Raw genomic sequence first — 25,782 nt, 5'->3', positions numbered from 1 at the left:
ATTTGAACGCGAAAGGAGCGTTTTGAAGTCCATTAAGGAGGGAATCTTGAAAATCCTTCCACTTTGGACTAATAGGAGGAGGGAGGAGGAGGCCTTTGTACTGCTTATAAGCAAGAGGCACTGAGGGTTAAAAGGTGATTATGGTTTCCACCGCCGTAGCCGCCTTTGTGCAGCCGAGCTTCTTTGTGTGGCCTTTTTCGCACACATAATACAGCTGTAAATTTTTAATTTCGTTTGATTTATATGCAACGCCATTGGCTTTGGAAAAAAATATCTTTAAGAGAACCATTATTATATTAAAATTCGTTCTAGAGCATAGTTTTCAATTTTCAAATCGGGTTTTGCAAAAAAAGAGAATTTGTTGGGAAGTTAATCTATATTTTTCCCATCCTAAAATAAAGATTAGATAGCTAAAAATTATTTCAAAAAGGACAAAAATTGGTCTCGATTATTTTTTGTGATTTTAAGTCAAGATCAAGGCTACAAAATGAATTAAATTCGTAATTAAATTATAAGATTGTGACCCATCACTCCAGCGTAAGTGAGAAACAAAAATTAATTTCCGCCTTTTATCACACATTTTTCTTATCAACTTTGTCTGGAATTTAAATGTGCTTCTCCTGTGCAACGTTTTAATTTATTTCCAGTTTCAAGAAACTCAGTAAACCTCATGCTTCTCATTAATTAAAAGTGCACGTGGTACATTTCCAGATTTCTTCTTGTAGAACGAACACTCGCTATTTCTCAAGAGGAATAAACACAATTTTTTTTTTGTTTTTGCCGTGCGTCGTCGTCGTTCATTAAGCGCAGCGAGTTCTTCAGTTTCACGAATCGCGGAGCGTGTGCTTTTTGCAAAATTGTACACAGCCTGCATTCCCTCGCCTACACTCATTTTGCATATTTGCATGCACACTGCAGTGCCATTCGCGCAGACAACGAGCTAACGCAGCACGCGCCGAGTTCACTGGCTGGCTCGAGTCCGACGTGAAAAGAGCAAAAAAAGGCCGCTGCTTCCATTGAACGGACCTTTTCATTATTCGCTGCTGCTGCTCCTGCTGCTCGCGAATACTAAAAAGCAGCCAGCTTGAATTCGTAATTGAGAGTTGGTCGAAAGAAATTGCTTAGCAAAAAAAAAACGCTTCGACGGCCGAAAAGGTTAATCGGATCGCTGCGAAAGCGGAGGCAGGCGATTTTATCAAGCCGTAAATTAGACGAGATAACAGCCTGCGCGCGCGCGCGGTTTATGAATTTGGCCGGGCTAATGTAGAAAACACGAGACGCCCAACGAACGTCCTTGCTTTTTACGATGATATCCCGCGCACGATGGACACTTTACATACTCCGAGGTGCCGCACTCACTTTATTTACATACTCTCACAGCCACTTATACCAAACTGCCGGAGATCACGTTTCCAGGCTGTGATTTCATGGTTTTTTAATTGTCGAAATCAGGGTTGCAAAAACCTGTATAAAAAAACTAAACAAATTAATTTCCACTATAAAATTTAATTTTGGTTTAACTAAAACTCTCTTCATCATTATTTGCTGCACAAATTTTTCTTATGAATTTTGTGTGGAATTTAGATGTCCTTCTGCTGTGCAGCGTTTTCATGTATTTTTATTTTCAAGAAACTCAGTTCATTCGTTAAAAAAATGCAGTGCAGTGGTAAATGCGTTTTTTATGTCGATTTTTACCAGTTTCTTGCAGGCAATGTTTTCACCTTATTTTTCAATAATTTTCTAATTATTAGCATGTAACCTCGACTTGAAAAACTGTCAGAGATAAATTTTTGGAGAAATTGAGGCAGCAAAATGGCAATTTAAAAGAAAATATCTGCACAGCGGAGGAAATTTTGAGCACTCCAATCGAAATTTTAGATTTTCGCAGAAAAAAAATGGAATAAATTCATTTCTTGCAACTCTCGCGCAAGAAATTGGTAAAAATTGAGTGAACAAATCAGAATATTTCATGCCCTGAGATAAAGACAAACATAATTCATATTTAATTTTCGTATAAAGGAAAAAACGACTTCTCTTCCTCTTTAACTGTCACCCCGCTCGCTTTTGATGTGGCCCCGGCTGACCTTCTTGCATAAAAAATTACACTTTTTACCAAATTAATCATAAATAAGGCGCATCAGATTGTGTGTCATGTTGGTAGCAATGCCTGTTGTGGACCAATGAGTGCTTAGCCTCCCCCACTAATCTCAATCGTGATTGGTTGGTTGGTTGATTTTGATTAACTCTAGAAACTAGTAGCTGTGTGTGACTAACTAGAATTTTAACAAAAAAAGGAGGCAGAGGTGGACTAATAACAAAAAGATCTCTGTTGAAATTGCCAAACTAACTATTTATTATTGCATTAACCCGCATCTCATTTAATAACTCAACAATAATAATTGTAGCACACACTCATTTTGATTTTCCCTTTGGTCAGGTTCAGTGAAAATCGGGGCGGTGCTGATGGTGAAGACGATGGTCCACGGTGAGTTTCTCTCAATTAACGGCGCCGTAATTAATAATTCAGTGCATGACTGCCCGGCCAAGTAGGGTGCTTTTAGTTTAATGAACCATCCACTCGCTCTCTCTCTCGTTCGTTCATTCACTCACTTTTATTTCTATTCGACCCGAACGAACGCCGCCACCGCCGTCGTCGCCTGATGCAAACATTCCACCGCTGCTTTATTCCCTACCGCTGACGGACACTCCACATTTTCACAACCGGCTGCCCTGCTTTCCCGACCGACGTTTCTCTCGGGATATCTCACATACGGATCATTTAAACCGTAGTTTTCATTATTTGGTCATTCATCTCGTTTCGTGCTTTGTATATATATATTTTCATTTTCGTTCGTTTCTTGTTCGTGCCTGTTTTTAGTTGGAAATTCCTGTCAGTGTCCTGTGTTTTGTTCAGTGGTCTAAATTGAGCTCGCTTCGTATCTCTCGTCCAATGTAGAAAAGTAAAATCTTGATTTTTAATTTTTAAATTGTATTTCCATTCAAATTAGGTCTCCCTTGAATTATGATAAAAAAAAACAATGAATTATTTGTTGATTTGCCACAATTTGAAGTTACCAATTTAAAGAATGCCTCGTTCATAAGATGATTGAGACATTTTTTGTCAATTATGTTGCGTTACTCTGAGATTTTCAAGAGATATCTAGATTTTGATACTTTAAAACATAAAATACTTTTATCTTAATTTAAAAAAATTCAATTGATAACACTGAAATTTCCCAGCACAAAACTTGAAGGCTACAGACTTTTAGTGTTTTAAGCTGCCAACAGTTTGCACCACCGTTAATTTACAATTTATTAGCAATTTCCGATCCGATCGTGGAGTAAATCCTCCCACTGAGAATTAACATTTATTTTGGTGAGCTGGAAATCCCGACAAAAAAACCTTTGGATAAAAATTGATCAATTTTCTTTAACCTATTTTCTCATCGCTGATTTTTACCTTTTTTTGCTAGTCAATTTTTTTATAATGTAATACGCAAAAAATAATAATAAAAAATTTTTGTATTAAAATATCATGCAATTTCAGTGATTGAGACTTTATTTTAAAATAATTCCAAATAAATTAAATACTCGGCAGATGTTTCAGTGTGTTTTATAAACAAAATAATCAAAATCACACGAAATATTGTTCCTAATTTATATTAATTAAACGAAAATGCAATTTTATATGCAATTGAACAATTTTAACCACGAAAAAATGGCAAGAATTAAAATAAAAATAAACAGTTCATTATTTTTTAATTAAATTATGTAAAGATAACTTCTTTTTGCCTTTCTTAAAGAGGAATAATACTGGAAAAGCCTGGAAAATGCTTGTTGCCAATGCATAAACTCATCCCTTAAGATTCAGTTAAAGCCTAAATTGACCTAAGAAGCACTGTCTTTTTTTTGAGAAAATTGGCTGGAAAGTTCCCGTGCTTTTCAAATGGTAATGGCTGTCTCCTTACTTGAAATCCGATTTAATTTCAAAAGCAAGAGTTTCCCCAATAAGTGGCATACACAATTGGACGGATCTCGACGAGAGGAATCGGAATATGCCAAGAAAATATGTCCGAGCACTGTAAATATTTGGAGAAAATTGGCTAAATTTGAATTTTTCCTGAAGGAAGATCCTTTTTACTATTGCAAATAGTTGAACAAATTGTTTACCGATCCAACAATTCAAATAATTTTCAATTGTCGCCCTGTATCATTCCAATTTTAAGGTGGTGCTATCTGTTGGTTTGTTACTTCAAACACTAATTTTCTCAATTATGTCCCGCCGTCGCGAAAGGGGACAGTTAGTTGCTAAATGCCCGAAAGAGAGAAAAAGTTTTTCCAGCTTTCCAGCCACCCCCGCACTCTGGGTGCGCGCGTTGGTGTGTGGCCTGCTTTCATCTGCGATTTGCGACCAAGGACGCACGGCGGCGGCTGCCGGGCTTAAATAATAATGGTGTGAGCCTTCGAATCTGTCATCCCGCAGCCTGACGTTTCGAATAAAAGGCAGGCGTCGGGCGGGCTCTCTGCTGGCGGTGCCACCATGGATTTCGCACCATTCACCCGCAAAACGCGCCACGCCGTCCAGTCCTTTTTGACACGTTCGCCGCCGACGGCAACAAAAGTTGTTGGCCGCCGGCCGGCATATGAATTGAATGAGAAGGCGAGTGGATTTTACATTATCCTGTGTGCACGCAGGGTTATGTGACGCCCGGCTCTGGAATAATAAGATTTAGACAAAAAATTGCATGAGCGAATGACGTTATTCCATTAGTTTGTAGCATTTTTAACTCCAAATAATTGAATTCATGAGGATTAAGATTATTCATAACAATGGCTACTCCCACAAGCGAATAAATGAGCATGGAGGTTAATAACTTGAAAATTTTTGAAAAGAAAAAACAATATGCCACGCTCTTTGTACTGTACAGTAGCTATATCAGCCCCGAAGGCTTCGTAAGCATTACTTTACCTTTGTTTGAGATTTTTTCATCACACGAGAGGTGTTTTGTTGGCACTTTTGTTATGTTGCTGCTTTTGGTGTGACTTTTTCAACTTCAAGTGGAATAATACAGGGCAACAGTTAAAAATGATTTAAATTGTTGAATGCCGCAAACAATTGATCGATAAACAATTGGCTCAACAATTTGCAATAATAAAAAAGGACCTTTTCCTACGGTAAAAATTCAAATTTTGCCAATTTTCTCCAATATTTTCAGTGCTTGAACATATTTTCTTGGCATATTCCGATTCCTCTCGTCGAGATCTGTCCAACGGTGTATGCCACTAATTGGGGAAACTCTTGGTTTTGAAATTAAATCGGATTTCAAGTAAGGAGACACTCCTTACAATTTGAAAAGCTCGCTAACTTTCCAACCAATTTTCTCAAAAAATTACAGTGCTTATTTGGTCAATTTAGGCTTTAACTGAATCCTAAGGGACGAGTTAATGCATTTTCCAGGCTTTTGCAGTATCATTCCTCTTTAAAAAATATTAAAATTACAAGTATATCAAAATTCGTGATTTTCGTCAATTTTGAGGCAAAATTTTTCCCTTAATATGGACTAGAGAGTGGCGCTTTGCACAAATTTCTTCCCTGTTTGTTCTCGGCAGTTAAATTAGTAAGCATTTCCCTAGGGCTGGCGAGGCAAAAGCCTTTTCTACATTGCAGAATTAGTTTTGCAGCTTAAAGCGCTGCTAATTTGAAGCCTGGGAGGGAGAAACAGTAGCTGTATCTAGCATGTTCGTTGTCCAAGGCATTTTAAATTTATTTAGTAATTCAATTAAAGCAATTGTTCTTAAATTAAATTCGATTGTAATCATCGCAGATAAAAATCGTCTTCGTATTTAAAAAAAGGATCTTATTTTTAAGTTTGATCTTGTATATTTTTGCTTTAAAGAATTGATTAATTGATATTTCACGTCATTTGAACTGCGTTTAAAATCGTAAAGAAGCATCGCACGTGAGGCCTAGGAAGTTGGCTGATCAATAAGAACGCCCAAAGAAAAGAAATCAATTCTACTCAGTCTGGTAGAGGATTGTTTTTCTTTTTCTTTTGATTATGGTTTGTGGGCGTAAGGATGTGTTTTTACAGATATTTGGTTTCAATTAAAATTTGTTAAAGCCCTCAATTTACTTTTTGTTTGCTATAATTTTTGGAATTATTGATTAACTGCTTTTGTGAACCAAGATCAATATTATTTTTCTCGCCAGAACTGTAAAGTTTTCCTAGTTCTTTCCTCTTGACCCAATCTAGAATTCGAAGCAAAATGCGAGAGCAAAAGGAAAGTTTCAAGGAAATGCAGATTGAACATTTTCATTACTCTAAGTGCTGCGCTTCGCTTTTAGCATAGTTTGCTGAAAAGGGAAAGACGTATTGCAAGATAACAACGCAGTCGCGCGCGCGGCTTACGTTTCCAGGCCTGACAGATTTTCTGAGAGTAAACAACAATTTCCTAGAAGCATATATAATAATCTCCTTGTTTTGCTCGTCTCGTATTTCCCCCACTGAGAGAGCTGAAATTTCATGTATTTCCCAGGGACGATACAAATTTTTTTTTCTCTCTGAAAAAAATATCCATTTTCTTCTGTCCGAGCGAAAAATTATTTTGAATTTATTGATTTCGGTTTTAAGGAGGCGTGATGGCGTCGGGGTTAAAGCAGTGGGCGTTATTTTCGCTTATTTTTTGTCTGGTGGCCCAGCCGGCCATCTCTTTTTTGCGAACTACCTCAGGGGATTTTCGCTGCGAATATTACACAATGCTGCAAAAAGGCAAGCTCAGATTTTGGGCGTTGTTTACTCGGTGCTCTGCTGGGCGACGGATTAGCCCGCACTCTTTATAGAATTTGCCAAATATTTTGCACGAGTGGAGAGGTTGGATGAGCTGGAAATTTTGCCACTTAAACGGTTTAAAAAAGTGATGGATGCTATACCAACGCAGAGTGGATATTTGAATTCTCACAACATGCTGTTTTTTTTAGATTTAGTGGAGAATTTTTTACTCAAAGCACCTTTACTTTAAAAAGGTTCAAATATTTTCGTGAATTAAAATAATGACAACTCTTCGATTCTAATGACTAATTGCTTGGTTTTGAGTGTTCAACGCTCACCAGATTTTAAATTTTCTGCAAAGTCAAAGAACTTTGTAGATCGATGAGTTGCGGATGATTTGAAATTTGATTTTTTTGTTTTGATCACAGAAATGACACCTTGAGTTAGAAAAGGGAGTACTTTTGTTTACAATGCATTTTTCACACGTAATTAAATTTTGATGACATCAATATATATTTATTTTCATCAAATTTTGCATTGTTAAAACTTAAGTTGCAGCTTGATTTCATCATATTCACTGGCGTCATTGACACTTCTTTGTAATTTTAATTTTAAAATAAAAATACACTACTTTTAAAAAAATATCAATAATGTGAATATAAGAAATATAGATAATTTTTGACGTCATTGAAAGATTAAAGATGGCAGTTTATCGATTAAGCCAGCTCCCCATTTAACCAGGTTTCCTCAAATTCTTACGGACGTATTTTCTCTCCTTGTTACAGACTGAAGCATCCAAACATCGTCCAGCTTCTCGAGACGTTCGAAGACAAGCACAAGGTGTACCTGGTCATGGAATTGTGAGTGCGATAAATAATATAAAATCCATTTCGGATCAATTATTAAATTCTTGGTCTCGTTCGTTCGGTGGCCGGCAAAAAACGCAGTGCGTGCTTCAACTCTTTGTGTCCTTTATATGGTCTGCAGAGACCACTTATCTCTTCCTGCTTTTTGCCGCGGTGGCCTTTTTCGGTCCAACCTGCGGCTCAAAACACATCGGCTCTTAATCTAGATGCAAGTGCTAATTAATTGGGCAGCCCTGATTGTCATATCTTGATTTATACGGTAGCCATGCACACTCCCGTTTTGGATGTAGCAACCGGCTGTCTGGCTCTTTGTTTGATTTTTTTTTAATTAAGCAAACAAATAATATATATGGCGTCGAGCTGGGTGGCAAATAATTGGAACCGTTGGTTGGACGATGCTTAAGCGTGAAATTAATTATTAATTGTAAATGACATACATTTTTAGATACTACTAAAAATTAGAATTTAAAATGCAACTCAATTAAATCAGCGGGAACCAGATTCGAGCGACGCGCAGATATGGCGTCCAGTGGAATATGGCGCGAAAAATTGACCCGTGAAAATGCGCGAAAAGAAGCAAGTTTTGGTCAATATTGTGACAAAAATGTAGTAATTGTGTCTTTTGGATCGTAAAAACAAACTCTTGACACTCGTACGGCAATCCAAAGAGAGCTTTTTGTTTCTCACATTCAGACGCCATCTTGGATCTGCGCAGTGCGAAACAATTTAAACGCACAGCTGGCCCCCGTTGATAATTAATTTCGAGAGAAAATTTCCAATAGTTGAAAATAGCCGTCGTAAAATTATTTAAAAAGATAGCAGATATTTTTCAAACGATTTTTCGCATTTTATTTAATGTTTCAACTCATCGAGTTTTTTTTAAATCGAATATTTGGACCTTGTTTAACAATTTTAATCTTTTTTAACAAGTTTAATTAAAATATTGACAATTTTACAGGGTTACTGGCGGAGAGCTGTTTGATCGCATAGTGGAGAAAGGTTCATACACAGAAAAAGACGCTTCGGACTTGATCAGACAGGTGCTGGAAGCTGTCGACTACATGCACGTTCAGGGCGTAGTCCACAGGGACCTCAAGGTAACTGCATGAATGACAGCTATATACGCAAAACATCTCTTTTGGGGACAAAAAATTGTTTTGTCTGGGAGCAGGAAAAGTCGGCGGGTTTTAATGTCGTACGCAGTGACAGACAGGGAAATAATCCAGACTCGCAGCTTATTCAATCTGCACATGGATGAAGCAAAGGATAATATATTATGCGAAATGCGCGCGTCAGCTTATTTTGGTTTAGCTCTGTCACCTCTGCTCTTTTCCGGGAAAGCTGTTTGATAGTGCATTTTTTCGTTCTATAACTTCTGCTAAAATCAGACGTATAAAAACATGAGAGCTACACATGAAAAATCAATATGTACGCCTTTCTATTTCAAATTCTACTGATACCTTACGAATATTTTATTTAAATTTTAACCTCATTTATTCAAAGGAATAATAGAATTCTAGAAAGCAACCGTGCTTGATACAGGAAAAGAGCGTGCGTGTAACTATTAATAAAAATATTGTTTCTTACTATACCCTCCTTGGCATAAAACTTGCCAACGGAAATTTTCCCGTGACTCATGGTTTTCAAGTTATGGGCAGAATTTTTATTAGAAATTAAAATTGGCTGAATTTGGCCTTTCTTGTAGTCGATTATAATGTTTTAGACTCTGCGGAAGTCAATTTTTCATAAAATCTTCTTGATATGGGTCAAATTTATATTTTTAAACCTTTTGATCAGCCGAACTGTGCTTGATTGAATTATTTTTTAATGTTGTGGTGCTTAACTTTCCTCTAATTTTTCTAGGATTTATATTTTAATTATTAGGTCTTTCACTTGAAACTAACTAATTTTCTCTGCTATTTTTCTCGATATCATTTTAATTCACTGTGAATTATTTTCAGCCGGAGAACCTGTTGTACTACAGCCCGGACGAGGACAGCAAAATCATGATCAGCGACTTTGGCCTGTCCAAAATGGAAGACTCGGGAATAATGGCGACGGCGTGCGGAACGCCTGGCTACGTTGGTGAGTTGGTTGGCCCGGCCTGCCGCCCTTTTTGCTCTTCTCGCTCTCGACTCGGCCAACGCAATCTGAGCCACTTTTCTCGGGCTAATTGCCGTGGCGTCCTGTTGCAGCGCCCGAGGTCTTAGCACAAAAACCCTACGGCAAGGCGGTCGACGTGTGGAGTATAGGGGTCATTTCTTACATCCTCCTCTGCGGATACCCTCCCTTCTACGACGAGAACGACGCCAACCTGTTCGCCCAGATTTTGAAAGGTAAGCAAGCCCGAAGATGTATTCTCTAAATTTCCTTTTGTAACGATGGAGATTTTTTTAATTTGCTTTTCCTTGTTGGTTTTAGTAGAGAATTTTATGTTTTAACTCCAACTGGTGCTCTAGTTTCTGGCTGGGCATGGGATTAAATCGTTATTTTTTCAACCAGCTTCTTCAAACAAATTTTGCAGCTGTTGAATTTTGCCTTTATCACTCTTTTGTAACTAAATTTCATTAAAATTTGTTAAAGATAATTTTTTATTTACAGCATATGAATGTTTGTTAAGAAATATAATTTAATTTTAGTCCAAAATTCTAAAAAAATTTCTGCTCTCAACTCGGTTTGAAAATGCAACGAGCAACAACTGTTTCAAAATTGAAAATGATAGGCTAGAGTGTCGCCTGTGTGGTTGGCAAGAGAAATTGCAATACTTTGTGGTCTAAATAAACGAACGGTTTGAAAAACAAGAAATTCAAATCCTTCAATTTGTCATGGTTGTTTGAACCCGCTGCTGGATTACGCTCTCAAAATGCAGTTCAACTCATTTTTTTCCTGTTTGCACGGCTCTGCGGGTGAGTCATATATTCCTCTTCCTTTTGAACCCAGATGCAAGTTGCGGTCGGACAAAGGGCTATCTCGTTACTCTGTTGTGCAAATCAAATTGTTAAGCAGCGCACTAACAACATTGGTATCCTTGTCAGGTGACTTTGAGTTCGACTCACCTTACTGGGACGAGATCAGCGAGTCGGCCAAGGATTTCATCCGGCAACTCATGTGCGTTGACGTCGAGAAGAGGTACACCTGCAAACAAGCTCTTGGCCATCCATGGTAATGACCAATTTCTTTTCACTCTCACTTTCGTTCTTTCCGTTCTCCCTTTTTTCAACAAAAATTGATTTCTCTCTCCTTGACGCAGGATATCGGGCAACGCCGCTAGCAATAAGAACATCCACGGAACTGTTTCCGAACAGCTGAAGAAGAACTTCGCCAAGTCCAGATGGAAGGTAAAAAATCCCCCGTCAACAAGCCCTTTTAAATATGAAACAAAACAAAAATCCGCGTTTTTCTCTTGTAATTATTCCCAAAAGAAAATGAGTTAAACAAAAAAAAAACCTTGTTCGCGCGGAGTGAGTGTGATTGTTGGCGTGCGGACCGAATTTAATGGCGCCGATGTGCCCCTGTTCTCGGCCGGTTTTCAGCAACTAATGCATGCAATAGCCATGGTGCACAAGATGCAGAGGCTGGCACTGAGCAGTTCGGCCAGCATGGACGTGGACGAGCCGCCGGCAGGCTGCCACAAGTGTACAACAATCCAGGAAGAGGCTGAGGAGGACGAAGGTCGGCCACCAAACTCAAATTGCTTCACTCTGCACTCAAAATAAATCTCTGTTGGTGTCCGCCTGCTGCCTGCCTCTTGTCCACCCGCCTGCATCTCAAACAGGCCAATCAGTAGCGTAGTTCGTAAAACAAAAGATACTTACTTACAATTAGTCCCCTGTGCTGATGGAGAAAACTGCCTTGACAAAATTTTCACCGGGTTTTTATTTCAGCATTTCTTGCATTGGCAGGAAATTTGTCTGATGAACAGTGAACTCATTGTACACGTGTTGTTAGTGGAAATGTGAGCCAATATTTTTATTCGTGGGTTTTAAATGCCCTGCAGAGCTTTGAGAAAATTATTAATTTATATTCAACAAATTCGATTTTTCTTTAGAACTGTTCATTACGAGACTGAACACTTTTTTAAATTTAATTTCAAAATAACAAAAATTTTAAGGATATAAAAAAATCCTTGCAGCTTTGGTAAACTCCACTGCATCCAAAAATCTGGTTTTGCGAGTTGTTCAGAAATTGCGATAATTGTAATCATTATTAACCCCACCTATTTAAACCGTCAAGAATCGATTGGAATACAAAAATTTGGTCAAAGACCGTCTTTGACGAAGTTTCTGAGCACACCAATCGATTCCTGAGGGTCGAATTAGTTAAGGTGGATATTTTTTCCGACTAAAAAGTGCAGCGTGACGAAGAACTTTTTTCCCGCCAAAACAAAATGAAGGCGAGAAGTGCGCATGCGTCATAGCTGGCTTGATCAGACAAAGAAGTCATTCGAGCAGGCGGTCTCTCTGCAAATGCTCAAACCAGCTCTCACGCATGCGCAGTTCTCGCATTCATATTTTTTGGCGGGAAAAAAATTCACACTTCGTGCTGCACTTTTTTAACGGGAAAAACGTCCATTTTATCTAATTCGACCCTTAAGAATCGATTGGCGTGCTCAGAAACTTCGTCAAAGACGGTCTTTAATGGTGGATAACCAAACAAAGAATTTTTAAATAATTATTTACACATTATTTCATTTAAAAATGTTCCTTTCGAGCTCTGCAACTCTGCAAAACTTTTAAAATAATTTTTAAACTGTCAATCAAGTTTACACGAATACAATGAGTTTTGTACCTGTTGAAACTTGGATTTTTTCTTTGAGTTGTCTCTCAAAATTGACTAAAACCTCTTGTCGTTTATATTTTGAGTGTTCATTCAGTGTACCTTTATTCTAAAGTGAAATATATATTCCTGGATGTTCATGATTCATGCACTTTTCTAATCGAAATTTTTATTAATCTAAATGTGGCATTTTTCTGTCATCAACAACACAGTGAGAGGCGGTTACACGAATTTGCAGAGCTTTTGCGGCAAACATAGATGTGTGGACAACCTGTCAGAAATTAGTTGAATTCCGATTTCTGAGCGAGGTTTTGCTGGCATAATCATATTCCCCTGAGCCAATGAACATGTGAATTGAGTGTTTGCGAGTCTATCTCCTGCGAGCCCAAAGTGCTGTTTTGCCTGCCGTAGGAATTGGACAGTGTCTGTGCAACAGTATATTATTATCGCCTTCACTTTTAGTTGCAACGTTATATACTCACACCAGATTTAGTTTTCCAAACTGTGTCCCGCGAATGGACCGCAAAAAGGAGATCGAGTAGAGCTCGGATGCTAGACGGTGTCAAAAGTTCCTGAAAATATAATGCGTCTGCCACGACGAGCTTTCTCTCTTTTGGCTGAAACGAAAATTGAATAATTACTGATTTTCGGGAGCTTCTAAGTGTGTATTTTAGCTGATTTATATTTTTATTTCGCACATTTTACATGTGTGTGTTTAATAATTAAGTTTCCTTTTAGCTTCTCTAGATGTTGATTGTGAAACAGAAACAGAGACATATATTTTATAAAAAAATGATTCATGCCATAAATATGCTGCGGAGTCCAGCAAATATGATTGTCATTTTTTATCTTTTTTCCAAAGATATATTTTTGTCTTAAAGAGGATAGATAATGTTGCGAAAATTCACAGGTTCAAAGCCACCGACAGATGGCGCCACCGTATACTTTCGTAATAAATTTCATTTTAATTAACTTTCGCTGCGATTTCAGACTCAATCCTGTCTATGTGCATTCTTCACTTAATTTGCTTAATTTTGACATGCTAAAAACCAAAATTGGTTGATCCAATCGGTGTAGAATCGTGAAAAACTATTTTTTGGAATTAAAAATCTTTTCCAACGTTTCTTCGGCGAATGGCTGAACTGATTTTGGTTTTCAGCACGTCAAAAGAAAGTAAATTAAGTGAAGAATGCACCGTAGCTAGTTTGAGTCTAAAATCACAGCGGAAGTTCCTTAAAATTAAATTTATTACGAAAGTATACGGTAGCACCATCTGTTGGCGGCTTCGATCACTTGACGGTTTACACAACTGGTCAATTGTTTTTAGTCTGCACCTTCAGCAAATCTATCCAATAATCCTAATTAGTAATTTCTTCAGATAAAATTAAGATTAAAATCAATTCAATGTAAGCAATCTATCCTCTTTAACATTTGTACTTTATCGAAGATCAGGTTTTGTATTTAATCTATTGATGTTTGGTGGACTGGCACATCTCACATTACGAACAACAAATCACACACCTCACTCATCTCAAAAACATCAGTTGCACTCCCGGCTGGTTTAGGAGTTGAATAAGTAATTCGAAACCACCCCCCTTACCTGTCAAATTAATGGCATTTAGCGTTTTGGCAGATGAGAGACCTCCACTTTAGCTCACCCAAAGCACTCCCCAGCTCATGGAGTGGCAAAGAAAAATGCATCACAAACCCTGATTTTGCACTTTTCTTTATTTTGAATTTATTTCTGGTGCAATTGCTATATTTATCACAATAGAGGATACTTCTGAGACAGTGAAACTCTCAATTTTCGGTCAATAATTAACATCTTTGCGCGATATAAATTTTAATTCTTCAAATAGTTCAATTTCCAATTTTTAGCTGCATATTTTTCTCCTTTAAATATTGAAGAATCATTTTTGCCAGTACAAATTTTTGGATAAATCAAAATCGGAATTTGTCCCATTTTATCTCACCCGGATAAATTAAATTTAAAACATCATTTGATGAAATTTTAATGAATTTTTTAATCCCCATGAAACATGACCTGCGCGCTAAATTCAAAGCTGGTAAAGTGGTAGATCCTGTTTAATTCGAATCGTGTTTCATTTTGAGTGTTATGCAACCCGCTCTTCACACGAGTCAAACCGGTTGCGCTCGCTCGCTCATTCGTTCAAATTTCCTGCCTTTTTTATTATAATTTTAATTAATTCAATTGCACCAGTTTCGTGTTTGTTTTTTTATATCTAGTTTATAATTTGAATATGGTTTAATTTATTTGGCCCTGATTGGAATGTGTTGTGGTGACAGTGTGTTGTGTTGTTGCAGCAAGCGTATCACGCGACCACGGTCATAAGACAGATGCAGCGCATGGCCCTCGGCAACAGCTCGTCCGGCCCAAACAAGAGCCCTGTGCCAGTCCGCAGTAGCCCCGCGGCGGCGTCCCCCGGCGCCAAGGGGGCGGCCACCAACGGCGCCGCGGCCAAGAAGTGAGCTCTGCTTGTGATCACGAAGACGAGAGAATGGCGTCGAATAATTAATTTTCCAAAATAGATAAAGATGCGAGGATACATTAAAAATAACAAACACACTTGATGAGAAAGATTGTCACTGGTTACGTAAAATACATAAAATATAATTGCATGAGGAATTTGTACTTTCGAGTGACGTGTGGACGAGCAGAAGTGATTCGTTCATTTTTTTTTGTCTGTGAAAGCGAGCCGCTTTTTATTTTGTGGCGAAAATGGCTGATTTAGTTCCGACTTCTTACAAAATCAGTTGTGTTAAATTTTTTTTAAAAATATTTCTGGTTTTTTAAAGAGATGTGCAAAAATTGTTTTCTACCTAGCACACAAATGTAAAATTTGTAGCAAAAATTGGTATCAATCAAATATTCTGGAGGCTTGTTTAATCAGCGGGGGCCAGGTGTGCGATAAAATTGGCTCGTACTGCGCAGATCCAAGATGGCGTGAATGTGGGAAGCAAAAAGCTCTCTTTGGATTGCCGTACGAAGTGTCAAGAGTTTGTTTTTACGATCCAAAAGACAAAATTAGAGCAAATTATGTCACAATATTGACGAAAACTTGGTTCTTTTCGCGCATTTTCTCGTAACCGTTTTTTCGCGCCATACTCCACCGGACGCCATATCTGCGCGTCGCAAAAATCTGGGCCCCGCTGTATTTAATATTGAAAAAGGGGATCGGTTCCCCAAAATTTAAAAAGAGGCGTGACAGCCGCAAAGAAATTAAAATCATTTTAATTTTTTACATCTTAACTCGTTTTTCTGATAATTTTAATGAAGCAAATTGAGCAATGGTTCATTTTTGGAGAACACAGAAAATTAAAAATTTTCCTTTTGTAGGTTTCTTTTGGGCTCTGTAACTTTAGGTCCACTTGTTCTGAAGGCTTATAGGTTTAAAAAGAGAGATTTACTCCCAAGGAATTTAAAAAGGGGGCGTGACTACCGCGGGGAAATCAAAATTATTATCATTTTCTGTCACTTAAAGTCGATATAATCTTCAGTAAAACCATTAAAATGGGTTAATTCGTCATTAAAAAATCTCTGTCTTTGAATTAATCGATTTTTTATTCCTTCAGAATACCAAAGACTGGAAACGTCCGATCATCTAATTATTGGCGGGAAAATTTTTCGCACATCTCCCTTTCAATTTTTTTTTATTTTATTTTTTTTAATTTCATTGAGTTTGTTTGAAGCCAGCTCTCTATAGCACATGTTCGTGAGGGGCAGGAGTAAAATATATAGCGTATGAATATGTTGTTAATTCACTAACTTCAAACGTGATCGACACACACACACATATGGAATAATTGTATGATTTATTGCTCAAACACACTGTCTTGCTAGTTACCGAGAAAGTCGTGTAAAAAAAATGAGGATGTGCGTAGAAGAAGCGTGACTAAAAAGTTTTACTATCGGTGTTTGTTCATTTTCGAATCGTACGCATATCAATCAACTCTGTCTCAGTCTCTCCTCTAGACGAAATTTCTCTCTTTGCCGCGAAACACTCCTTTTAGCACTGTTTCTCAACCACCTGGAAAAATGGACATTGTGATATTTGATTGCTGTTGCTTGTAAAAACAAAACAAAACGAAAAAAATGAAAAACACTAACACACTAAACGGAATGGGAAGAGTGATTCTCGCGTTTGAGCGCTGGCCGAGTGCTGTTTATATATATTTTTTATCATCAAAGTCTCCTCATTTCCACACATTCGAGCCAGAGAACAAAAGGCTCTGCTGTTCATTCACAGGCCGAAATTAATTAATTAATATGTTTATATTTATTTGCTATATTTTAAAAGAAGTTTGTTGATTTATTTTCAAATGTTTGTTGTAGCGTTTAAGATGAATAATGGGCTCTCTATACTTAATTTTTTAACTCAGATCTGCGTTTATTTATTTGCCTGTCGGGGAGTAAGTGCGATTCGATTTCCCGATTTTTGATCGCGATCACTCTTCTCTCTAGTTCGATAGCCTATACAAAATATTATCCAGCCTGTTCTTTCTCATCTCTACAAGTTAAACGAGACGACGACGCGATGGTAAAAATTAATTACATGATAATCCACACACGTAAAATTATATTGGACAAGCAAGCGAAATCCCTAAGTGTTGCATACGATTTAATGGAGACAATTGTAAATATCGTTATTAATACGGTTAAATGAATATGTAGCTGAGACGAACAATTGACAGAAAAGAAAAACTATATTGATGTGCCACCTGCGGCACATCTTTTAATGTGATACTTTCTATCTATACACACTCCATAAAATGTGCTGTTCTTGAGTGCTCTCTCTCTTTTTCTCTTTCTCTCGTACCGGGTTTTACAAGGAAGCCCATGCATTTTTCGCGTGAAATGTGTAAATCACCAGCAGGCAAATCTTTTTAACGAGACAAATCGGTTGTTGGTCATTTAATATTTTCTAAAACGCCACTTGAAGTTGGCTTGGGTCTAGAAATATTATCTAGTTTAAAAAATTATATTAAAACTCGAGCATATTCCTAAAGCTGACTAAATTAGCCTCATTATTTTTACAATTAATTTTAAAACTGTTTGGCTATTTTTAAGTTCCACTTAACAATCGTAAAAAAATCTATAAAATACAAAATGTCGATCGATTTGTCTCAACAAGGAGAATCTGCATGCCAATTTTAATTTTAATTGACCAGTTGCATAAACCCTCAGTGTTCGAAGCTGCCAACAGATGGCGCCACGGAATACTTTCGAAATAAATTTATTTTTAATTAACTTCCGCTGCGATTTCAGACTAAATCCTGCTACTGTGCATTCTTCACTTAATTTCCTTTCTTTTGACGTGCTGAAAACCAAAATCAGTCCAGCCATTCGCCGTAGAAACGTCGGAAAAGATTTTTTATTTCGAGAGAAATAGTTTTTCACGATTCTACGGCGATTGACTTAACCGATTTTGGTTTTCAGCACGTCAAAAGAAAGCATATTAAGTGAAGAATGCACAGTGGCAGGATTAAGTCTGAAATCAAAGCGGAAGTTCATTAAAATTAAATTTATTACGAAAGTCTTCGGTGGCGCCATCTGTTGGCGGCTTTGAACACTAATGGTTTTGCAACTGGTGAATTTTCCATTAAAAAATACGTAGAAATTCCGACAAAACCTTCGTAACTCTGCTAAAATTTTCATGTGATGCAAAAAAAATGCTTTTAAATTCGCAAATCATGCGTGGGTTCTCCTTGTTAGGTTAGCCTTCCCGAATTTCCGGAATTTGTGTTTTTGCCACTATCTGATTTGCCTTGTTTTTCTATAAAAGCTTTCTCTATGGCGTGCGTGTATAGTTGAAACTGGGATATAATTATATTGTACATATTTTGAGCTAAAATCGAGCCAGCCAGCCATTCCTCTCTGTCTTGTTAGCGATTTATTGATTGTTGAAGTTTTCCGCCTTGTGGAAATATTTTCTTAAACATTTGTCGTCTTGATGAACAAACAAACAAAGAAACAAACAAACAAACAAACTAATAAAAATGAGGTTTTGTGAACAAAATTTTGTAACAATCTTGCAGTATATGCTCAGGTTTTGTGTCCAGCCGTGCAAAAGCAGCGCTACTTTATCGTTCACTGTTGAATTTATTGTTTTTCTAACGCGTCAAGTGAAAAATTCTACCAATTTCTTATTGAATTAATACACCGCAAAGAGTCTATAATGGATGTGTTTACTTAAATATATCAACTGAGGAAGCATACCCCGTCTCGACAGGCGTAAAATACATTACACACCGCCGCCGCGCGAGTTAGCTTAAAATACCATTAAATTAAACTGTGTATAACCACCAGCCTGTAGAAGAACAAGCAAAACTGTTGAATTCTGAGCGATACTACTCATCTACTGACTAAATAAAATTTTTACTTCAAAAACAGCTCTCGTTTTGTTTTTTTGTCTCGAGAATTACCCGCCGCCGCCGCCGCCGCCGCCGGCAGCTTAAATTATTCAGTCGCCATGACGACGCGCCAGCTTGGAATAAAGAAAATGGAGCACGGCAAAGAGGTCGAGTTCACGGTGCGTGGGCCCAGGTTCGTGACCTTTGACCTCGAAGATGACCATCGCATTCGACCAGGTGCTTGCATCCTTGACATCGTGTTTCCTGCGCCGCGAAAGGCGAGTTGCTAAATATAAATCGAACGTAAAAATTGGAATTAACGCTAAATTTCTTACCTAAAAATCAATTTAAAAACGAAATCTCTCAAGAAGAATCAAACCAGCCCGTCGGCTCGCATTGTTAAGGCACTCTCAGGAGTGTCAAAGCAATGAGAGGTATTTGAGCAGTTCGGAGATCTAATACTGGCTACCCAATGTCAGAGATGGCAAAAAGTGGTTAGTTTAGTCACTCGAAATGCTCAAAAATTGCTCAACGGGCTGGGAGGCGCACCGGCGCCGACTCGCTACTTGCTGGTTTGCACCTTTCCAGCATGCGTGATTTGGCTTCACGGGACAAATGTCTAGCGTTTCAATGCAGTCCTCGGTGCGGAGGCAAGTGGCCCTTGAGTGGGCTGGGTCCCTGTGCGGCCTGGTGCGCCCATGTTATCCGTTCGCGGTAATATTTGCAATCGGAATTCAGCATTCGTGCTAGTGCAGTGCGCGCCCTTCCCGGTCCTCGGACAGGGATAAAAAGAGCAAAAAAAATATAATAGCAATTTAATTTCAAATTTCCCCATTTTTCAAAAAATTAAAATAATTCAGAGCATTTCTTTAAATATTTGCAAACGTCTTTTCCCTGCCAAGAAATGAAATAAAAAATTAATAATTAATTAAACACTGCAGTCTCAAAAGAAAATGTTTTCCTTCTCAGAACGTACCAGCTTAATTTTTTTATTTTAAAAGTTACCGGAAAAAACGCGGAAAATTGAGCGCGAAACCTGTTTGTTTTCAGAACAAAATCAAACCTGCAGAGAGGACTTTCCCTGGCCCATGAAAATGATTGCAATTATGCGTGTTTGAATTCTGTTTTACATTTCTGCTATGAGGATTGGAAATAGTATGGAGTTATGCTTGCTTTTTTCCATTTTATTTATTTATACCTTATAGCCGTCCTCAATTTAAAAATTTTCCCATTATTGCTTCTGAAAAATATATAAATTTTTGCGTTTCTCAAATGAAGCTTCTCCCGGTGTGTTATTTAAAGGAATTAGAAAACTTTTCATTCAATAACCAGCCATGCAAATTTTTATTGTTTGTGATAAAACGCCACACGTTTCTTGGCCAGGGCTACATGTCCATCTCCCTTTTGAACTCCTGCAGTGCGTGCTCGTTCCGTGCGCTTGCGCTTGTGGTGCCACTGCGTCGTCTATGCACCCCGCATTAAAAGGGTTGTACACGGTTGACGGAATGCCATTGTCCAAGTCCCTCAAAATGACGCTCTTGTCCGCGGAGCCACTCGCCAGGATGTGCTTGTTCCAGGACACGCAGAGAACCGACTTCTTGTGTCCCACACTTAGGTGTCTTTTTCTTTTTGCTCGCGTTCTTCCCAAGACAAAACGACGGCTCCAAACGATCCAATGTCCAGGTCCCAAACATCAATTACATTCGACATTGTGCCAATTGCCACAAGATTTCCAAAACCTCCAGGTGCAGAAAAATATTAATTAGAAGTTTTTGGATAAAATAACAGAGGGAAGCGCTTTAGATAAAATTTGTGTTATTAAAATTGTAGCTCAATGGAATTGAAAGGAGGGGGGTGAGCAATTCCTTAATACATTTTATTGTATAAAATTAGTGCGAAAAATAATTATTCTGCCTTATTGTAAGAATTAAACCAAACCATATAATCTTTTCATCTGTAAAAAAAGAAAAATTTAACTCGATCAATTCTTGAAATTAATGCAGTCGTTTCCGGGTGTGAAAGAGAATAAAGATCTTCTCTTTTTGACTGTTCGACAGCGACTGCTTTATTATTAACACATACATTAAATACCTGAGTGATAATACATACTTGGAATAAAACAATATGTTCCCCCTTTTAGTACTTGTGAAAATTAAATATCTTAAACAATTTTGGAATTAATAAATGTTGAAAGAAGGGAAATTGAAGCAAAACTGATATTCAAATTATACACACACACAATTGCTTTCGGTAGTCTGGCACATCAAACGACCCCTGAGGATTCCTTGACTCAAGTCGACGGGCCAAGGACGCGGGTGTGCCCTCCGGCTCTCTCACAATGGAGCACATCTTTTAAGATTGAAGAAAGCATGTTTTGGGATGTTTCTCTTCGGTTTTTTGACTGGTTTAGATTTTGCGTTCAGATTTGCAAAACATTGATGTTGTGCAATCTCTCACTTGTGCCTTTAACTTCAATCGCTTTTGATCCCAAGTATATGTACAGATGCTGCAGCCACAGGTTTGTGATGGGATTACCCGCTCGCAATTGTCTGGGTTGAATCTGCAGGTTAAATTGTTGAAATTTGAGTTTTACAAAATGGAAAATGACTTTATAGAATACTTGAATTGAGCGCAGCGATCCACATGGGGATTGTGTAGAGAGTCACCGCACAGGAGATGGCACAAAGCACACACAATATTACCCAGTACCATATCCAGCAACATGAAATCCTGCTTTCTTTACAATATGAAATTATTCTATGGATGCACATAACAAGTCCTATTTAAGACGGGACAAGACGAACAATATAGTTTAAAAACTGAGACAAGTAAAACTAGGCGGATAATGGATTCCATACGCCTTATCTTATCAGATTAACTTTTTGATAAGAACATAGACTTTTTATCATCTCCTGAGCTGTGATAGAAATTAGATGAGTCTGACACAAGCTGCAAAATTACTAGCTAAATGAATGACTGACCCAAATTATTATTATAAAATATGAGGTACGCAACTTGTGTTTAAATAAATTGATTGATAAAAACATTGTCAAGAGATATTTTGCTACCCGAGTACACCCAAACAGGGAATTCTGAGATGACATTTCGTGGATCCGTATCACGGCACAGGCCAAGCTGCCTCGTAATGTGCTCATGTCTCAGCTTAATTATAGCTTCTCCTAAAATTTAATTTTGATTTTTAGAATTGAGACTTGAGTATTGGGAAACATGCCAATAAATAGAAATTTCAGCAGAAAATGATGAAAAATTACACTCTGAATTAATACGTTTATTTATGCAACAGCTGATTCTTGAACAAATTGAATAATCAATATTTAAAAAAGACATCGATTGATCGACTGTCTCACTTCTAATTTATTCATTTTTTGACGAATTGTCAGGTGGGCGAGTTGATTTTCCGCAACTACTACACGGCGTGGGTGAGCGTGCTGGTGAGGATGGCACCGATCAGTGCGGCGCCAACCACGTCGAACGCTGGCAAAGCCGGGCCATCAAGCAGGGCTGGCGGTGGCGCCGCCGACGACTCGAGCAGTCCCTGGCAGCTGGCGGTGCCGCGAAGAGTCATCATGCCGCACCCGCACTACGAAACCGGCAGCCACGACCTCATCAGCATCTCGGCCACAGAGGTAAAACACCTCAAATTACTAAAAACACGAAGTAAAAGAAAAAATTAATTTACACACAAAAAATAAATAAATAAATCATTTTGCCTTTTAACACAATTTTCACGTGACTTTTTTAGTTGAGTGTGTGTCCCAATTTATGCAAAATTATTGCTAATAAATTTAGCTAATTATTTGGCTATAGTGGTGAGAATATGTATTAGTTTTTCCATTATTTTAATTAATTATGAATTCCTGGGAACAACCAATTTCCAATTTCTATTCAACATCAAAGCTTGCAATAAAATTTGACTCTCCATTTTACAAATGTGTGATTTATTATTTTGGAGAAAATAAACTAACTGAAGCTATTTATTATTTAATTAAAAATCTCGTTTATTTATTACGCTGCATAGAGTGTGCTTGACTGGAGCAACTTGCTGGGAATTCGGATTCTTCTGCAGCAGCCGTCGCCCGTGTGGAGAACTTTCCACATCGAGCAAATTACCGTCCTCAGGGACCTGCCACGGAGAATGAACGCCCAAAATGAAGAGGTAGCTTTTTTAAACTAAATTTATTACAAATTAAATAACACGTTTAATAAAATACTATTTTTAAAAATTATCGAACCATAAATATTCTTTTAAAAAATCTGATATCAGCCATTCCTCAAATACTGGACACTCTGCCCAACTGTTTTTTATTTTTTATTAATATTTTAAGTAGATGTCTCTAATCTCAACCTTTAAAAATAAGACGTAATTCAAAAATGAATTTTATTGATAAAATCTTGCGTGATAAAAATATTAATTAAAATTTCTGGATCCAAAGCTCTGGATCCAGTACCAGGAAAAATCAAGAAAAGCAAGAGTTGAAATAAAAATACTTAAGTCTGCTTAGGTTTGTGTTATACTTCCGGATAATTTATCTCATCTGCGGTGCCAAAATTCATTTCTAAAATTAAATATAAATATTGCAAAATAAATGCATTCACAGGACAGCATGGCCGAGAAGCTTTCTAATCAGACAGTTACGGCCCTGAGAAAGAGCAACGCGCCTGAGAGGGAGGGACCTCCGCCCAAAGACTTTGTGGTAATTAAATTAATTAATCTAGTAGAGCAGGAACTGCAGTTTAAAAACTATTTTATTCGATTTCTAAGGGTCTGGTAGGCTATGAAGTCCAAGGTTTGCTACTCCTCTAGGACGCAAGCGGAAAATGTCATCGAACCAAACAACGGAAATAAAAATATGGATTCCAACTCACTATAACTTCGTTGCAAAATAAAATAGATTTCCAGAGAGGAAAACTTATAGGGCATAATGTGTTTTGAGCAAATTTGCTCTAGGCATAGACACTAGTTTTTAGTTGCATTAATTTTGAAAGCAAAAATTGAAAAAAAACAACGTAGAGAGGGATTAAATAAACAATAAGGCTTTTCAAAAACACTGAAAGGTTATCACGTTTTTATCTTCTTGAATTTTTTAAGTTTTCAGTGAAGATAGTTTGGTTAAAATTGTTTCATTCGTTAATTTGGTGATTTACATTATGTCTGCATTATTTGAACAAATTATTTGTTATAATTTTGCGATTGGGATTAAAATAATCGGCTTAAAATTCTTTGTTTAGGTAGTATATGGATTAATTAAAATTAATGTGACAATTTTGCACCTACAAAGTCCACATTTATTTTAAAATTAAATAAAATAAATATTTAAAATTTTCATTGAGTGTTTTTTTTCAAGAGTAATCAGGATCGCAATTTAAAATCACGGGATCTAGTTTACACGATTTTCTCGACAGGAACGTGTCTAAAATAATTATTTAAACAAACTGAAGAAAATAGAATCGATTTACGATGCGGGAATTTAAATATTTAAATATTTCAGGCACTCCGGATCGCAATTTAAAATCACGGGAACTAGTTTACACGATTTTCTCGAAAGGAATGTGTCTAAAATAATTATTTAAACAAACTGAAGTAAATAAAATCGATTTAAGATGCGGGAATTTAATTAATTCGGTATTTCAGGGGTTCGAGGAAAAGAGGAAAAGACACAAGAAATTTCAGTTTGAGCGGGCGTGTGTTTCAACACCCAGATTTATTAATTTTCTTTCCAACACACAGAAAGTGACAAAAACTTGAACAGGGTCGAGCGGAGAAGCGGCGGAGTCGCTCTCGCCTCACAACTGATATTCATCAATATATGTAATCGCATTCACAACCTAAGTCGTGTTCGTTCGTATATCTTCTGCAGTTTAATTCCGCGCAACATGCACAACAAAAGCAAAGTGTGTCGGATCGAGAGTATGCGAGATGGGAACAGCCAAGCGGATTATTGTTTTGCTTTTTTTGTTAATTAATTAATTGTATTATATATTTACGTGGTGTTGCAGCTTGAAACAACAAATAATTGCGGCTTTCGCACAATATATACACATTTCTCTCACGAAGGACAGCCTTGCACATTAATGATACACATCTGTTTTAATTAATTAATCTAGATATTAAATGCAGCAGCCTATTAGACGTACACATTAATGGTCAACCAAACGAACAGAGCAATTTGTGTTTTCTTTAATTCGTAGTTCAACCTCCAGCAAGCTTTACACAATTATTAATTGCTCAAAATTTCGCTTCGATTCTTACACCTAGAATATCACTAATTTCTCTCGGGAATTGTAGGACAATTACAAGCATCGGTTTTTTAATACTAGATTTTTTTTAACGAAAACCGGATTTCAGCTTTTCAAATCACTTGACTAATGAGATTTACAAATTATTCCTAGCAACATAAGAACAAAAAGGTTGGCATTCCAAAGGGTACAAAAAAGTTCACGCCGACGACGTACTCGTGGCTTCGCGCAGAGAAAAAATATTAAAAAAGATTCTACAAAATTGCACAAAAATCTGTGTGTTGATGGAGGACTCACGCTTTTACACTTCTCGGTTCGACAGGAAGAATCTCAAGCGTGAGTCGGTCGAAAAGTGCAAGTCCTCGTCTATTATATTTGCTAATTCACAGAAAACTGTTAACAGTAGCTGAAGGGGAAACCAATATTATATTTATTTACAACAGCGGACAGAGCTGAAGAGTCATGAGAAGAAGAGAGACGGATGAGAGTAAAAATAACGAATAGTAATATTATACACATTGCCCCCGATACTTATCACAAAATTCTTACACCCACTTTTCACCTAGATTCGGTTTTGTTTGCTTAGCTTGATCGATATTGGTCACAAGTCGTCCAAAATTCGGGAAAGAGTCTAGAAAACTAGCACAATACAACGGGAAATATTCGGAGCCACAAACAGATGGCGCCACTGTTAATTTACATTTTTTGGGGTCGATTAATCCGAATGGACCGATTTAGCA

The 25,782-nt window shown here is 37.4% G+C and overlaps 3 protein-coding genes across 6 annotated transcripts in view; 2 read left to right on the top strand and 1 right to left on the bottom strand.

Moving 5' to 3' along the window:
* Positions 1–18,823, top strand: part of CaMKI (Calcium/calmodulin-dependent protein kinase I) — a 55,332-nt gene extending 36,509 nt beyond the window's left edge. Inside the window, exons 3-11 of one of the 4 annotated variants that reach the window (XM_065483207.1) lie at positions 2,438–2,485; positions 7,556–7,630; positions 8,595–8,733; positions 9,598–9,721; positions 9,832–9,972; positions 10,672–10,798; positions 10,887–10,974; positions 11,170–11,308; positions 14,738–18,823. In XM_065483207.1, coding sequence (XP_065339279.1) covers positions 2,438–2,485; positions 7,556–7,630; positions 8,595–8,733; positions 9,598–9,721; positions 9,832–9,972; positions 10,672–10,798; positions 10,887–10,974; positions 11,170–11,308; positions 14,738–14,838 — 982 coding nt within the window. In that variant the 3' untranslated portion in view covers positions 14,839–18,823. The remainder of the gene's footprint in view (positions 1–2,437; positions 2,486–7,555; positions 7,631–8,594; positions 8,734–9,597; positions 9,722–9,831; positions 9,973–10,671; positions 10,799–10,886; positions 10,975–11,169; positions 11,309–14,737) is intronic. The other 3 variants (XM_065483208.1, XM_065483209.1, XM_065483210.1) reach the window with 3 other exon arrangements.
* Positions 1–25,782, bottom strand: part of zfh2 (Zn finger homeodomain 2) — a 230,132-nt gene that overhangs the window by 17,332 nt on the left and 187,018 nt on the right. The window lies entirely within an intron of this gene.
* LOC135940939 (nicolin-1-like) lies at positions 18,904–24,080 on the top strand. Its single transcript, XM_065486079.1, has 5 exons — positions 18,904–19,062; positions 22,186–22,431; positions 22,824–22,961; positions 23,404–23,499; positions 23,568–24,080. Exons 1-5 carry the CDS (start codon positions 18,904–18,906, stop codon positions 23,607–23,609), a joined length of 681 nt encoding a protein of 226 aa, XP_065342151.1. The 3' UTR covers positions 23,610–24,080.

This window comes from Cloeon dipterum, chromosome 3 (genome assembly GCF_949628265.1).
Source record: "Cloeon dipterum chromosome 3, ieCloDipt1.1, whole genome shotgun sequence".
Classification (NCBI taxonomy): Eukaryota; Metazoa; Arthropoda; class Insecta; order Ephemeroptera; family Baetidae; genus Cloeon; species Cloeon dipterum.
The sequence above is the reverse complement of the archived record's forward strand: the minus strand, read 5'-3'. Positions and strand labels throughout refer to the sequence as shown.